Source organism: Elaeis guineensis, chromosome 1 (assembly GCF_000442705.2).
Source record: "Elaeis guineensis isolate ETL-2024a chromosome 1, EG11, whole genome shotgun sequence".
Lineage (NCBI taxonomy): Eukaryota > Viridiplantae > Streptophyta > Magnoliopsida > Arecales > Arecaceae > Elaeis > Elaeis guineensis.
The window spans coordinates 3,474,727-3,489,446 of NC_025993.2; the positions used below are offsets into that span (position 1 = coordinate 3,474,727).

Here is a 14,720-nt window from a genome sequence, read left to right on the forward strand (position 1 = left end):
CGGTAACATCAAAAACATTTGTTATCATTACTATTTACAATGTAATAATACATTATACTGATTTTTTATCTATCTCCGCACCCACCTGCAGGGACCAGAAAGAAGGGAGACAACTTAATCCCTTTCCAAAATTCAGAAAAGATAAAAAAATATATCTAATATATATAATTAAAAATTATTTAGATATGTCAGAGTCATCTAAATATATCAAAGGTATATATTTTAGGAAGTTGTGTTGAAGTTAATTTCAAAATTTTTTCTTTTCAAAAATATTTTCCTTCACTCATACAGAGGAAAAAAATTGAATCAGAGTTTTTTTAGAAAGCCCTTTAATTATTTAGGAATCTATGTTAAAATTAATTAGAAATTTTTTCTTTTAGAAATATTGTCCCAATTTTTTTAATTATTTTAGGAATAATTTCTTGGCAGTTTAGAGTGTACATAAAAAAGATAGGAATATTGAGCTACTTTAGAAAGCTGTTGATTATTTTTATGTATATAGAAGAAAAAATTTTGAAGTAAATTAATTTGAATAGGACTCTTATTAATTATATTAAAAATTATTCATCATTTAGCATCTTTATATCTCTCAACCATAGCCAATATGGTAGATCCAATTAACCAGAGTTCGCCATAAGCCTGCCATGAAACCATCATCTCTTGACCAATTAGTTTCTCATCACGTGGCCAGGCTTGAGGTGCATGGACACTATAATAAAAAGGGAGGTAGGTGAGATAGGCGATAGTTATTTGCTGATGCTAGAAGGGGGCACCGGTGGGTTGTGCAACAATATTAGGACTTTGTGATGCTTTTAAAGCATGTCGAAGAATAACGATGCTTTTAAGCATAGGAAAGCTTTACTTATTCTAAGACAATGCATTGGAATGTTGTTATCTTAAGGTGCTTTAAAACATCATATCGGACGCCAATCAATACCCCAAACCATTCCATGTTGGCTCTTAATAGAAATATCAAGTTATTTGATTCTTCCATGCACGTTATGAAGGTCAATGTGGTCAACTGCCTAGATGGAGAGGGAATCCCATAAAATTTTAATTAAACGAAATGTTTTACGGTCTGCCATGTTGGAAGGTACATCTAAAGGAGCTCTTTTCCCGAATAATACAAAAAAAAAACTTTTTTACCAAAATATATTCAAACCAAACTTATTTACCAAAGTGATGTGAGAGGGAAAAACGCCATTTTGAATGGCGTTTTTCCCCCCGCCACGTCACTCCCCATTTCCACGGTGGCATCGTCCAAAAAAAAAAAAAAAAAGGAAGAAACGCCATTCGGAATGGCGCTTTTAAAAACGCCATTCCAAATGGCGCTTTTAAAAACGCCATTTTGAATGGCGTTTTTAAAAACGCCATTAAAAATGGCGTTTTCCAATTTTCCCACCCAAAAATAAAGGAAAAAATCGTGGGAAAATGGAAAATTTTGTTTTTTAAAATTTGAAATTAATAAATAAATTAAAAATTTTAATTTTGATTGAATTTTAAAATATAAAGATTTGAATTTGTAATTCATTAAAAAAATTAATTTAGATTTTTTATTTCAAATTTTTTTTAAAAGATGTCCAAAAAAATCTTAAAAAATTAAAAAAAATTATCATAGAAAATAAAAAAAGAGAAAAAAATATGAAAGAAATAAAAATTTGAAATTAAATTGAAAAACATCATTCGAAATACTTGTCTTCAAAATTTTTAAGAAAATTAAAAATTATAAAATTTTTAAAAAATAAAAAAAAAGAATTATAATGTAAAAATAAAAAAGAATAAAATTTTAAATATAAATTGAAATTAAAATATTATTTCAAATTACTTTCTCAAATAAAAAATAATAAATTAAAAAAAGATTCAAAAAAATTTTAAAAATAGGCTAAAAAAATTTTATAAAAAAACAAAGAATTGAAAAAAAATAGAAATTATAATTGTAATTGAATAACAAATTTTTTATTTTTTAATTTTAAGAAATAAGAACAAAAATTTTTAAAAAAAATTTAAAAATGACCTTAAAAAATTTATAAAAAGATAAAGAATTGAAAAAAATAGAAATTGTAATTGTAAGGAAAAAAAGGGAGGAAAATTTAATTTATAACTAAATTAATTTAAATATTATTATTTAAAAAATATTTTAAATAAAGAAAAAAAGGGAGGAAAATTTAATTTGAATTAAATTTTGATCAAAAAATAAATCCAGTGTAAAGTTAAAAAATAAGGAAAAATGTGGAAAAAAATTTTTGTAAATTGAACTTTAGAAAAAATAATAATTTTTTAATTAAAGAAAAAGAATACGTAATAGAATGCTAAAAAGAAAAAAATGGAAGAGAAATGAAATTATAATTTCAAATGATAACTATTTTAAAATAAATAAAAAAAAGTATCATAGGAAAATAAAAAAATAACAATAAAATAAGAATTATAATTATAAATTTTAAAGAAATTTAATTTTAATTTAAATTAAAAATTATCATTTAAATTATCATTTTCATTATTTAATTTAATTTATTTATTAAAAGATTACAAATACATAATATAAAAAATTGTAAGAAAAGTAGATTTATATTTTTTAGTCGACCCCATGAATCGACTCATGGCTAAAAGAGTTTAACGGCACGCAAAATTTTTGACTGCGACACTCTGTGAGTCGATCCCTTGACTTTTTTTCTGGTAATTTTTATTTTTTAAATTTTATAAATAGAGGAAGAGGGAGAGAGGAGGCAGCTCACCGTCGTGCTGTCGGAGAGACGCCGGAGTAGGGAGAAGAGGGAGAAAGAAGAAGAGGGAGAAGGAGAGAAGAAGGGGAGAAAGGAGAAAACGCCGTTTCCTTCGGTGTTTTTTTATTCTTTTTCTTTTTTCTAAATTTTTTAAATTTTTTTTCATAATTTGTTTAATTATTTGTTTTAATTTATTAATTTTTTTAATGAGGATAGTAATTTGAATGATAATTTTTAATTTAAATTAAAGATAATTTTTTGTTTTAAATTATAATTTCTATTTTATTACCATTTTTTATCTTTTATTTACTTTTTTTATGATATATTTTTTAATTTAATTTGTAATTTTTATAATTTAAAAATATAATATTAGTTTTCTTTCATTTTTATGATATATTATGTATTCTTTTCCTTTACTTAAATTTGTAAAGGAAGAAGGAGAAGATCGAGAAGGGAGAAGGAGAAGGGAGAAGGAGGGGAAAAATGGGTTTGGGGAGGGGAGAGAATGGCGTTTTCTCTTTTTTTTATTTTTTATTTTTTTTAATATCTTTACTTATCTATTTGTAATTTTTTAATAAATAAATTTAATTAAATAATAAAAATAATAATTTAAATGATATTTTCTAATTTAAATTAAAATTAATTTTTTTTAAAATTTATAATTATAATTCCTATTTTATTATTATTTTAATATTTTTTTTATGATATTTTGTTTAAAATTTATTTTAAAAATTTTATCATTTCAAATTATAATTTCAGTTTTCTTTTATTTTTATCTTTTTAGCATTCTATTACGTATTCCTTTTCTTTACTTAAAAATAGACTTATTTTTTCTAAAATTCAATTCAAAGAGCAACATTTGATATATGGGGATGGCATCTGGGGGATGTACGAAGAAGAAGACGCTGCCATCTGTAGATGAAAAGGCGGTGGCATCTGTGCAGCATCAAATGATGACATATGCGGTGATGGCATATGTGAAGCATATGGTGACGGCGTATAACTCATATCTGGCGCCCGAACTGCTCCATACCAAAGCGCACAGGTATGTGGATCAACACCAATCACCACCAATGTTCTGAAACCTGTTCTCTCCATCTCCCGCAGTATCTGAATCCGCTCGTCCTCATCAGTCGTAGATAAAGCACGACGAGCGTCCAACACGAGATCCGACATAGAATAAGTCTATAAAATAAAAATAGAACAGTTAGTATAAAACAATCAGTATAGTGTACAATATAAAACAAAAATATAACACAAATAACATGAAGTAATTTTCATAATCTTACCAAAAGACGTATAGTAGAACTCTCGCCCTCGTATCCAGAAACTGCATACTGAGACTGTCCAATGACTCGCACCGTAATGCTAAAAAATCAAGTCATGTAGTCATCAGTATATGAACGGCCTCTCAAAATAGAATCACCATGAACAATGTGATCTCGACGTGCATCCCAAATATCGATGTACTGTGCATGTCTGATACGCCAGTCGATACGAACTCTCCCTCGTCGATCAATACGATGAAGTCCCTGACTGGTATCAAACTGCTCTGGACTCACAACCAATCGAGACGGAGCCCACCGCCGGGAGAGACGGGGGCTGAGGACCGCCGTCGGGACGCGGGGGCCCGCCGTGGCCATCGAGATGCGGGGCTCGGCCCCGAGAAGTACGGCCCGCCGACATAACATTTTCTCTCCTAATGTTCTGAGACACATTCGAGTATGTGTATCCATATGCACAAATCATAATATCCAATAATTTAAAATTAAATAATATAAAATAAAATCAATATTTAATATTATTCAATAGAATCAAAATGTTAAATATATCAAAAAAAATAGTACAACAAAAATGTAAAAATACTAAATACAAATACAACAAAGACTAAGTCCCACAAGGACGTCGCGGCGCCCGTGGTCGCTTGGACCTTCTCAGGAAGGTCCTCGCCGGCTGCTCCTGCTGTGATGGCTCCTCTCCTATATCAGTAGAGGAGATCTGCTGATCATGCTGCTCAGGAATAACTGATGCTGTCGGATCATCTACGGACTGAGAGACCCGTTCAACTCTCTCATCTGGATACACGGATGGACCTGAAAAAAAAGTATCATACTCATGTGGCCAACTGGTACCCGGTGATGGCATCTGGGGGATGTAGGACGAAGAAGACGCTGCCATCTGTGGATGAAAAGGCGGTGGCATCTGTGCAGCATCGAATGATGACATATGCGGAATATGCGGTGATGGCATATGTGAAGCATATGGTGACGGCGTATAACTCATATCTGGCGCCCGAACTGCTCCATACCAAGGCGCACAGGTATGTGGATCAACACCAATCGCCTCCAATGCTCCGGAACCTGTTCTCTCCATCTCCCGCAGTATCTGAATCCGCTCGTCCTCATCAGTCGTAGATAAAGCACGACGAGTGTCCAACACAAGATCCGACACAGAATCAGTCTATAAAATAAAAATAGAACTGTTAGTATAAAACAATCAGTATAGTGTACAATATAAAACAAAAATATAACACAAATAACATGAAATAATTTTCGTAATCTTACCAAAAGACGTACAGTAGAACTCTCGCCCTCGTATCCAGAAACTGCATACTGAGACTGTCCAATGACTCGCACCGTAATGCTAAAAAACCAAGCCATGTAGTCATCAGTATATGAACGGCCTCTCAAAATAGGATCACCATGAACAATGTGATCTCGACGTGCATCCCAAATATCGATGTACTGTGCATGTCTGATACGCCAGTCGATACGAGCTCTCCCTCGTCGATCAATACGATGAAGTCCCTGGCTGGTATCAAACTGCTCTGGAATGTCCTGAGTCTGACCAAACTGCCGCAGGACACGATCGGGAAGATGCCACTCTACCACATCAAAACAAATAAGTGGCACCCTAGCAGTCCATATGTCGTGTCCAACTGTACACATCTGCGGCAGTATAGCCAATATCCCATCTGTATATGGCTTCCACAAAAACTGATATAATATAATTAAAATAAAAAAAATTAATATAAAATTATAATAGATTATGAATACTGTAAATTGATATTTGTAAAAAATTCAAAATTTACCCGTCTAGATGTATCAACTAATGTATCCAACTGGCATCTATAAACCCGTGCCACTCTTGTCGATACGTGATGAACGTTGAATGCAACGTTCCATCTGTTTCACAGTGTACTAATATTAAATAAATTTAAAATAATAAAATTTAAATAAAAAAAAATATTTCGATACCTGTATCCTAATGGTCCGTCTAGTCTGAATGGAACATCAGGATCCTGCTGCTCTGATGGCATCTCAAGCAACTGTCGTCGTAATGGACTGATAGTCGGCATACGCTCCCATACCCAAATCTGCAAAATTTAAAAATTAAATAAATGATATATCGAATGTAAAATATAATTAAATATTAAAAATTAAAAATTTTAATTCACGTACCTGTAATAATACAAGATAACCGCCAATCTCGCTCTGATCAGCATAGGAACCCCGACACATAGCTCGGTATAGACAAGCTAGTACTGCACTGCCCCAACTGAGTCGACGAGCGAAATCTAAATCCTCTAATAATGGCAAAAACATCAACTTCATCTTATTCGATGAAGTATCAGGTAACAAGACACCACCTAACAATCGCAGCACCTGACCCCTAACATACTGCTGCACCATCTCCTCTGGTGCATCATCCGCAATATGAAAATGACGATAACGATCATCTAAACACTCAATCCTGAGTCGTGAATGATCAAAAAAATGTGCGTCGGGCTCAAACCCTAACAACCGCAAGCACAAAGCCTGCCACTCCGGAATGGAAAGTGTGGGATCAACTCCGGTAACTGGATCTCCATCAACTGGTAGTCCAGTAAGGATGCTGACATCCTGTAAACTGATGGTCGCCTCACCAAATGGAAGATGAAATGTGTGTGTCTCTGGACGCCATCTCTCAAGCATAGCAGTAATAAGACCAACATCCATCTGTATACGACCGATCCGATATACTCCATAAAATCCCAGATATCGTAAATAATCTAACACTCTATCTGGGATATCCTCTGTCCTCCAGAAATCTGCATCGGATCGTCGTAGACGAAGATGTCTGGACTCCTGCAAGAAAATATACTAATTAGATATCGTACATGATTTTTAAAATAAAAATTTAAAAAGTAAATAAGATTGTAATGCTTACGCCGCCATCTAAAATAGTCTGTGATCGATGGTGCTCCTGCAATGTAAGAATGCTGCTGTCTCGGGGACCGGGATATCGTGGATCGTAAGCCATAATACGCTGTCTCAAGCAATATTATCACAGATGTATTAAAAAAAATAGATAATATATTTTAATTTTTTTTTAAATACAATATTATCACACAATACAACTTAAACACAAAATTCAGTTCATCCCAACATATTAAACACGAAAATTCAAATACAATCCCGCCCTGGCCACCGGGGCTGGGGCCGGGCCCACCATCGGGATGCGTGGCTCGCCGCCGGGAAGAATGGCCCGCCGCCGACCGTCTGTGGCCGGCGGCCAAGGAGAAGGGAGAGAGAGAGGAAGAGAGAGAGGAGGGGGCCTCGGTCCACCGCCGGCCGACTGTGGGCGGCGGCCAAGGAGAAGGGAGAGAGAGAGGAAGAGAGAGAGAAGGGGACCGGGGGCCACCGCCGGGACGCGGGACCGGTCGCCAGGATGCGGGACCCGCCGCCGGGACGAGCGGCCCGCCGCCGGCCGTCTGTGGCCGGCGGCCAAGGAGAAGGGAGAGAGAGAGAGGAGGGGGCCGGAGGCCACCGCCGGGACGCGGGGCCCGCCGCCGGGATGCGGGGCCCGCCGCCGGCCGTCTGTGGCCGGCGGCCAAGGAGAAGGGAGAGAGAGAGGAAGAGAGAGAGAGAAAGGAGGGGGCCGGGGGCCACCGCCGGGACGCGGGACGCGGGACCCGCCGCCGGGACGCGGGGCCCGCCGCCGGGAGTCTGTGGCCGGCGGCCAAGAAGAAGGGAGAGAGAGAGAGGAAGAGAGAGAGAGGAAGAGAGAGGAGGGGGCCGGGGACCACCGCCGGGACGCGGGACCCGCCGCCGGGGCGCGCGGCCCGCCGCCGGCGGTATGTGGCCGGCGGCCACGGAGAAGGGAGAGAGAGAAGAAGAGAGAGAGGAGGGAGCCGGGGGCCACCGCCGGGACGCGCGGCCCAGACGGCCGGCGGCCAAGGAGAAGAGAGGGAGAGAGGAAGAGAGAGAGAGGAGGGGGCCGGGGGCCACCGCCGAGACGCGCGGCCCGCCGCCGGGACGCGCGGCCCGCAGCCGGGACGCGCGGCCCGCCGCCGGCCGACTGTGGGCGGCGGCCAAGGAGAAGGGAGAGAGAGAGGAAGAGAGAGAGAGAGAGAGAAGGGGGCCGGGGGCCACCGCCGGGACGCGGGACCCGCCGCCAGGACGCGGGACCCGCCGCCGGGACGCGCGGCCCGCCGCCGGCCGTCTGTGGCCGGCGGCCAAGGAGAAGGGAGAGAGAGAGAGGAAGAGAGAGAGAGAGGAAGAGAGAGAGGAGGGGGCCGGGGGCCACCGCCGGGACGCGGGACCCGCCCCCGGGACGCGGGACCCGCCGCCGGGACGCGCGGCCCGCCGCCGGGACGCGCGGCCCGCCGCCGGCCGTCTGTGGCCGGCGGCCAAGGAGAAGGGAGAGAGAGAGAGGAAGAGAGGAAGAGAGAGAGGAGGGGGCCGGGGCCACCGCCGGGACGCGGGACCCACAGCCGGGGCGCGCGGCCCGCCGCCGGGACGCGCGGCCCGCCGCCGCCAGTCTGTGGCCGGCGGCCACGGAGAAGGGAGAGAGAGAGGAAGAGAGAGAGAGAGAGGAAGAGAGAGAGGAGAGGGGGCCGGGAGCCACCGCCGGGACGCGCGGCCCGCCGCCGGGACGCGCGGCCCGCCGCCGGGACGCGGGCCCCGCCACCAGGATGAGAGAAAGAGAGAGAGGGGAAGAGGGAGAGAGAAAGAGGAAGATGGAGAGAGAGGCAGGAAGAACTCACCGCCGCCGAGACCTCGCCGCCGTGCCGCCGTGCCGCCGTGCCGTCGGAGAGACGCCGGAGAAGATCAAGAAGGGAGAAGGGAGAAGGGAGAAGAGGAGAAGGAGAAGGGAGAAGGAAGAAGGAGAGGGGAAAAGGGATCTGGGAGGGGAAAACGCCATTCTCTATGGCGTTTTCCCCCCTTTTTTTTTTATTTCTTTTAATTAAAAAAATATTTTTTTATAAATATCTTATTCCATATTTTTTCTCAATTTTTAACTTTACACTGTATTTTTTTTTTATCAAATTTTAATTCAAATTAAAATTTAATTTTTCCACCCATTTTTTTTTCTTCATTTAAATTATTTTTTTAAATAATAATGTTTAATTTAATTTATTAATTAAAATATTATTTTTAATTTCAATTACAATTTTAATTTTTATTTCTTATTTTTTTAAGTCACATTGATAAAATATCCTAACAAAGAAAATGTAATTAATTTAATTTTATTTTATTCTTTTATGATATATTTTTTCTAATCTAATTTATAATTTCTATATTTTTAAATTTTAATTTTTATTTTTTTTTATTTTTATCTTTTTTATATTCTACTAGTATTTCTTTTTCTTTTATTTAAAATAATTTTTAAAAATTTATATTTAAATTAATTTTGTTATTTAAAATATAATTTTTAATTTCATTTACAATTATAATTCTTATTTATTAAAATTAAAAATTATAAACTTTGTTCTTCAATTACAATTATAATTTCTATTTTTTTTCAATTCTTTATATTTTTATAAAATTTTTTAACCCTATTTTTAAAAAAATTTTGAATCTTTTTAATAAATTTACTTTTAAATTTCCGAAAGTAATTTGAAATAATATATTTATTTCAATTAATATTTAAAATTTTATTTCTTTTAAATTTTGAATTATAATGCTTGTTCTTTGATTATTTAAAAATTTTTATTTTTTTCAATTCTTTATCTTTTTATGAAATTTTTTTAGGTCATTTTTAAATTTTATTTGAAAATTATTTTAATTAAATTAATTTTATTCTTATAAAATATATTTAAAAAATATTTTTATTTCAATTAAACATTAATTTTTTTTTTTGGTTATAAATTTATAATTGTTATTTTTGTTGACTTTTTAAAAATTTTCACTTTTCAACTTTTTTAACTTTTCATAATTTTTTAACTTTTTAATGTATTTTTTTATCAAAATTTATTTCAAATTTACTTTTTTTAAGTCACATTTATAAAATACCCTAACAAAAAAATTGTAATTAATTCAATTTAATTTTATTATTTTATGATATATTTTTTCTAATCTACTTTATAATTTCTATATTTTTAAATTTTAATTTTAATTTTTTTCCATTTTTATCTTTTTTATATTCTATTAGTATTTTTTTTCTTTTATTTAAAAAATACTTTAAAAATTTATATTTAAATTTATTTAGTTATTTAAAATAAAATTTTTAATTTTATTTACAATTATATTTCTTATTTTTTAAAATTAAAAATTATAAACTTTGTTCTTCAATTTCAATTATAATTTCTATTTCTTTCAATTCTTTATGTTTTTATAAAAATTTTTAACCCTCTTTTTAAAAATTTTTTGAATCTTTTTAAAATAAATTAATTTTAATTTCCGAAAGTAATTTGAAATAATATTTTTATTTTTTTCATATTTCTTTCTCTCCTTTTTTTTATTTTCTATGATAATTTTTTTTTTATTTCTTAAGATTTTTTTTGACATCTTTTAAAAAAAATTTGAAATAAAAAATCTAAATTAATTTTTCTAATGAATTACAAATTCAAATCTTTATATTTTAAATTTCAATCAAAATTAAAATTTTAATTTATTTACTAATTTCAAATTTTAAAAAACAAAATTTTCTAATTTTCCATTCAAAATGGCGTTTTATATTTAAATTAATTTAGTTATTTAAAATATAATTTTTAATTTTATTTATAATTATAATTCTTATTTCTTAAAATTAAAAATATAAACTTTGTTCTTCAATTACAATTATAATTTCTATTTTTTTCAATTCTTTATGTTTTTATAAAATTTTTTAACCCTATTTTTACAAATTTTTTTAATTTTTTTAAAAAAATTAATTTCTAATTTCGGAAAGTAATTTGAAATAATATTTTTATTTCAATTAATCTTTAAAATTTATTTTTTTTTTAATTTTTAATTAAAATTCTTTTTCTTTGATTACTTCAAATTTTTTTTAAAAAATTTTTTAAGATAAATATTTCGAATGATGTTTTTCAATTAAATTTCAAATTTTTATTTCTTTCATATTTCTTTCTCTTTTTTTTATTTTCTATAATAATTTTTTTTTTCTTATGCTTTTTTAAATTAATTACAAATTAAAATCTTTATATTTTAAATTTCAATCCAAATTAATTTTTTAATTTATTTACTAATTCCAAAGTTTAAAAAACAAAATTTTCTATTTTCCCACGATTTTTTCCGGTGGGAAAATTGAAAAACGCCATTTTGAATGGCGTTTTTAAAAACGCCATTCAAAATGGCGTTTTTAAAGACGCCATTTGATATGGCGTTTTTTGATGTTTTTTTTTTTTTTCCTTCGGGCGATGCCAGCGTGGAAATAGGGGCTGACGTGGAAGGGGAAAAAACGCCATTCAAAATGGCGTTTTTCCCTTTTGTATTAGTTTGGTAAATAAGTTTCGTTTTGATATATTTTGGTAAAAAAATTTTTTTTTCGTATTATTTGGGAAAAGAACTCCATCTAAAGTCCTGCCCAATGTTATAGAAAGTTCTGCACCCATGTTCTTAATGATCAGCTCCACATGGATTCATGCACATTGGCTGCTGACAGATGATTGGAAGGCCCACATCACATGCCTTGATATGCTGTGGTTCAGTCTTATCAGCACCGGGGGTCAATTATGTACTCAATTCCCATGTCCTTGAAACCATTCCTGGTCTCTGTCTTCTTTATATTAGTACCTTTCGATATATAGATTTATATTAGTACGTTTGGATGCATGGATGGTCCATGTCTGGGCATTGGATTTCTTTACTTTCTGGACTTCTAACAATTTTGCTTTTTTTTTTTTCTTCAATTTCTAACTTTCCATCAATCCGAACCTGCCAAATTCCTCTTAATTAATGCCCCCGGCTTGTACAAAAGAAATCATTGTTGTGATTGTTTAGTATTTTCCACCGATTTATGATCTAAACCATGGGTTGTGTGTCATTATTGGAGCACCATTAGCAGTAGCAGAAGAATATGTGTCATGCCAGTGATATGTGACTTATTAGCAAAATATTATCTTTTAATTTAGTAGATTTTTTGGTAATGTAATGTATATGATCTTGCAACCAACTTAATCCAATTAAGATAATGAGTAAAATAATAATTAACTACAAATGCAATTAAGATAGAAATGGCATTGATAATCTATCCTTTTATATTTTTTTTACTAAATGCAATATTAAATATATATTTTCTTTCACTTTATATAAGTTACAATTTTAGTCATTTTTCTTCTACAATACACAAAAGTTGGATAAATAAGTCGAGATCCAGCAAAAAATATTTAGATGATGTTTCGGATTTTATTAATTTTGCTATAAAAACCTAATATAAATGAGAAAATTCTATATTCATGCAGAAATGTGTAAATTATTCTTCTCTCAATTCATAAATTGTTGAAGAATATTTGGTGTGGAATAATTTTTTGAAGGATTATACTGGATAGGTATTTCATGGGAGTCCATATTATCTTTTGTACAAGATATCTTGTAGGCATAGAGATAATATTCGATCAACCTCAAAGAAATTTATACAATATTACCAAAAATATTGAACATTATAAATTCTCATCTTATGGAAGAGTTTTGGGAAAGATCTAAAGTATTGTTCTTGGCTAAAAATCATTGGCACAAGCACATTGTTATGTCTTACTTCATAGTGACAAATTATGAGTATTGCAGGTTAGAAACTTATAACATGATTAAATTTAATACCCTATCATATATAATATTTTTGACTAATGATTTAATATTTATATAATGAGTTCTTGGTTGCTCAATGATGAGGCAACAATAACATTCATCGAACCCCAAGATTGAGCAGAAATGGTTGATTCAGCCATTCCTTGGATGACTTTTCAAACATGTTAGACATATAACATAGATATACGTTAATTATGATAAATATTTTGATTAATTGATTTATAGCTAATTGTGATGTTTTTTAGGTACCGATGATGATGAAGAGTAATTGTTCAGATGAATTGATAGCCATCGCTCGAGGTCCTAATAGTATTATCAATAGATATAATAGTTTTATTATCAATAATTTTAAATTTCATACTGAAGAGAAAAAAAAATTAGAAAAATCTAGAATAGTAGAGTTATGATAGAGGAGGACAAAAAAACTTATTGCGGTATGGTTAAGATATTTAAGGGTTAGATTATTATGAAAAGTTTAAGATAGTATTATTTTATACGATTGGGTTGCTGTTAACTCACCAAGAGGTTTAAAGCACGACACAAACGAGTACACACTTATAAACTTTTGAAGATTGATATATATTGGTGTACTATTAAATGATGATGCATTTATATTTTATCTTAAGCTCAATAAGTTTTTTTTTCTATAAGACTCAAGAGATAAGAAATGAACTATAGTTATCAAGATGAAATTTAGGGACTTGTATGATATAAGGAAAGGAATAGTTTTGAAAGATAATGAGACATATACTCAATGTATATGTTACAATATTATGCCGACTACTGAACTAAATGATGTTTGACTCCTATTGATAAGAATATTTAAGATATATATTTTATTTAATAAATAGTATTCATTATTAGCAATTCATCTATTATTGTATTTAAAATTTGTATTAACTGATATTGAATTAATTCATGCAGGTTAGAAATATCAATCAGGCCTCAAAAATATTTTAGAGTTATAGTGTTCCAGCATTCTCAAATTGGATCATCTTCCATTCAGCCCCATGAGCTTCAGTAGTTTGAGGCTCACCCTTCAACACTCCAGTAGTCTCAGTAGCTAGGATCTTCATCATCTACAAGCACGAACAACTACTAATGATCGAGACAAGGAACTTGTGGTGGATGACTTATAGATTTAGGATTATTTAATAAAATTTATTTCAAATTATTTCATTGTGTATGATGCATATTTCAAAATTTTGAATTATTTTCATTTTTTTTGTGTTTGTTTTGTAGATGATCAAGGAAGAGTGAAGACTAGACATGGACCACATGAGCTAGTGATGTATGGCAGCTTCATGAGGTTGAGAGGATCTTATCACATGCAATAACTTGGGGCAACCAATTGGAGGTTGAGAAGCCTTTTAGCAAGTTTTTCAGGATCGATAGCTCAAAAGAGTCAGATATGTCTGATTGACTATCCACAATTGAATGATATGCTTTCTTCCTATAAAGTTGAGCTTTTTGTGAGTTTTCGGTAAAAAAATAGAGTGGATATTGTATATAACTATCTAACAATTATAAGTACTTCATTCTAATATTTATAGCTTTCTTTACTTTCTTGCAGAGAAAGTTTGTGCTCCCTTCAGAGAGCCATGATTGGATACTAAAGTTCTTCAATCGAAAATAGAAAAAATATAAGGTGAGATTGAAGAAAGATATAAGAGGGAGGATATGATAAAGGAGGAGGTTTCTCATAACTATCTTTCCCATGTATAATCAATGGAGGAAGCTTGTGCACTACTAATTTTTGAGAGAGCACATGTTATGTATAATATATTTTTACTTTTTATTTTCTTATTATTGATATATATTAAATAGTTATTGTAAGATATATTACATTATTTACTTTATATGGTAGATGTACTTCAATATTAGTAGAGTTGCATAATTCTCTCAATCGATTTCTCACATATCAAGCTCTAAGAGTTATGCAAGGTGCAAAGAGGAATTTGTATGTTACAAACCCTTAACAATTAAATTT

General features: G+C 33.5%; 1 protein-coding gene across 1 annotated transcript; it reads right to left on the reverse strand.

The window, feature by feature from the left end:
• Window positions 1-4,498: 4,498 nt before the first annotated feature.
• Window positions 4,499-8,883, reverse strand: LOC140854697 (serine/threonine-protein phosphatase 7 long form homolog). The gene is made up of 7 exons (XM_073250743.1): window positions 8,749-8,883; window positions 6,930-7,028; window positions 6,182-6,847; window positions 5,978-6,096; window positions 5,812-5,905; window positions 5,285-5,716; window positions 4,499-5,180 (listed from the first exon to the last, which is right to left on the reverse strand). Exons 2-7 carry the CDS (start codon window positions 7,020-7,022, stop codon window positions 4,608-4,610), a joined length of 1,977 nt encoding a protein of 658 aa, XP_073106844.1. The 5' UTR covers window positions 7,023-7,028; window positions 8,749-8,883; the 3' UTR covers window positions 4,499-4,607.
• Window positions 8,884-14,720: the final 5,837 nt, after the last annotated feature.

Coding starts and splice junctions, on each gene's coding strand:
- LOC140854697 (XM_073250743.1), bottom strand. CDS start 7,022: ATGGCTTACGATCCACGATATCCCGGTCCCCGAGACAGCAGCATTCTT. Junction 6,848..6,929: donor AGACTATTTTAGATGGCGGC/GTAAGCATTACA, acceptor ATTTTCTTGCAG/GAGTCCAGACATCTTCGTCT. Junction 5,181..5,284: donor GTTCTACTGTACGTCTTTTG/GTAAGATTACGA, acceptor TTTATTTTATAG/ACTGATTCTGTGTCGGATCT.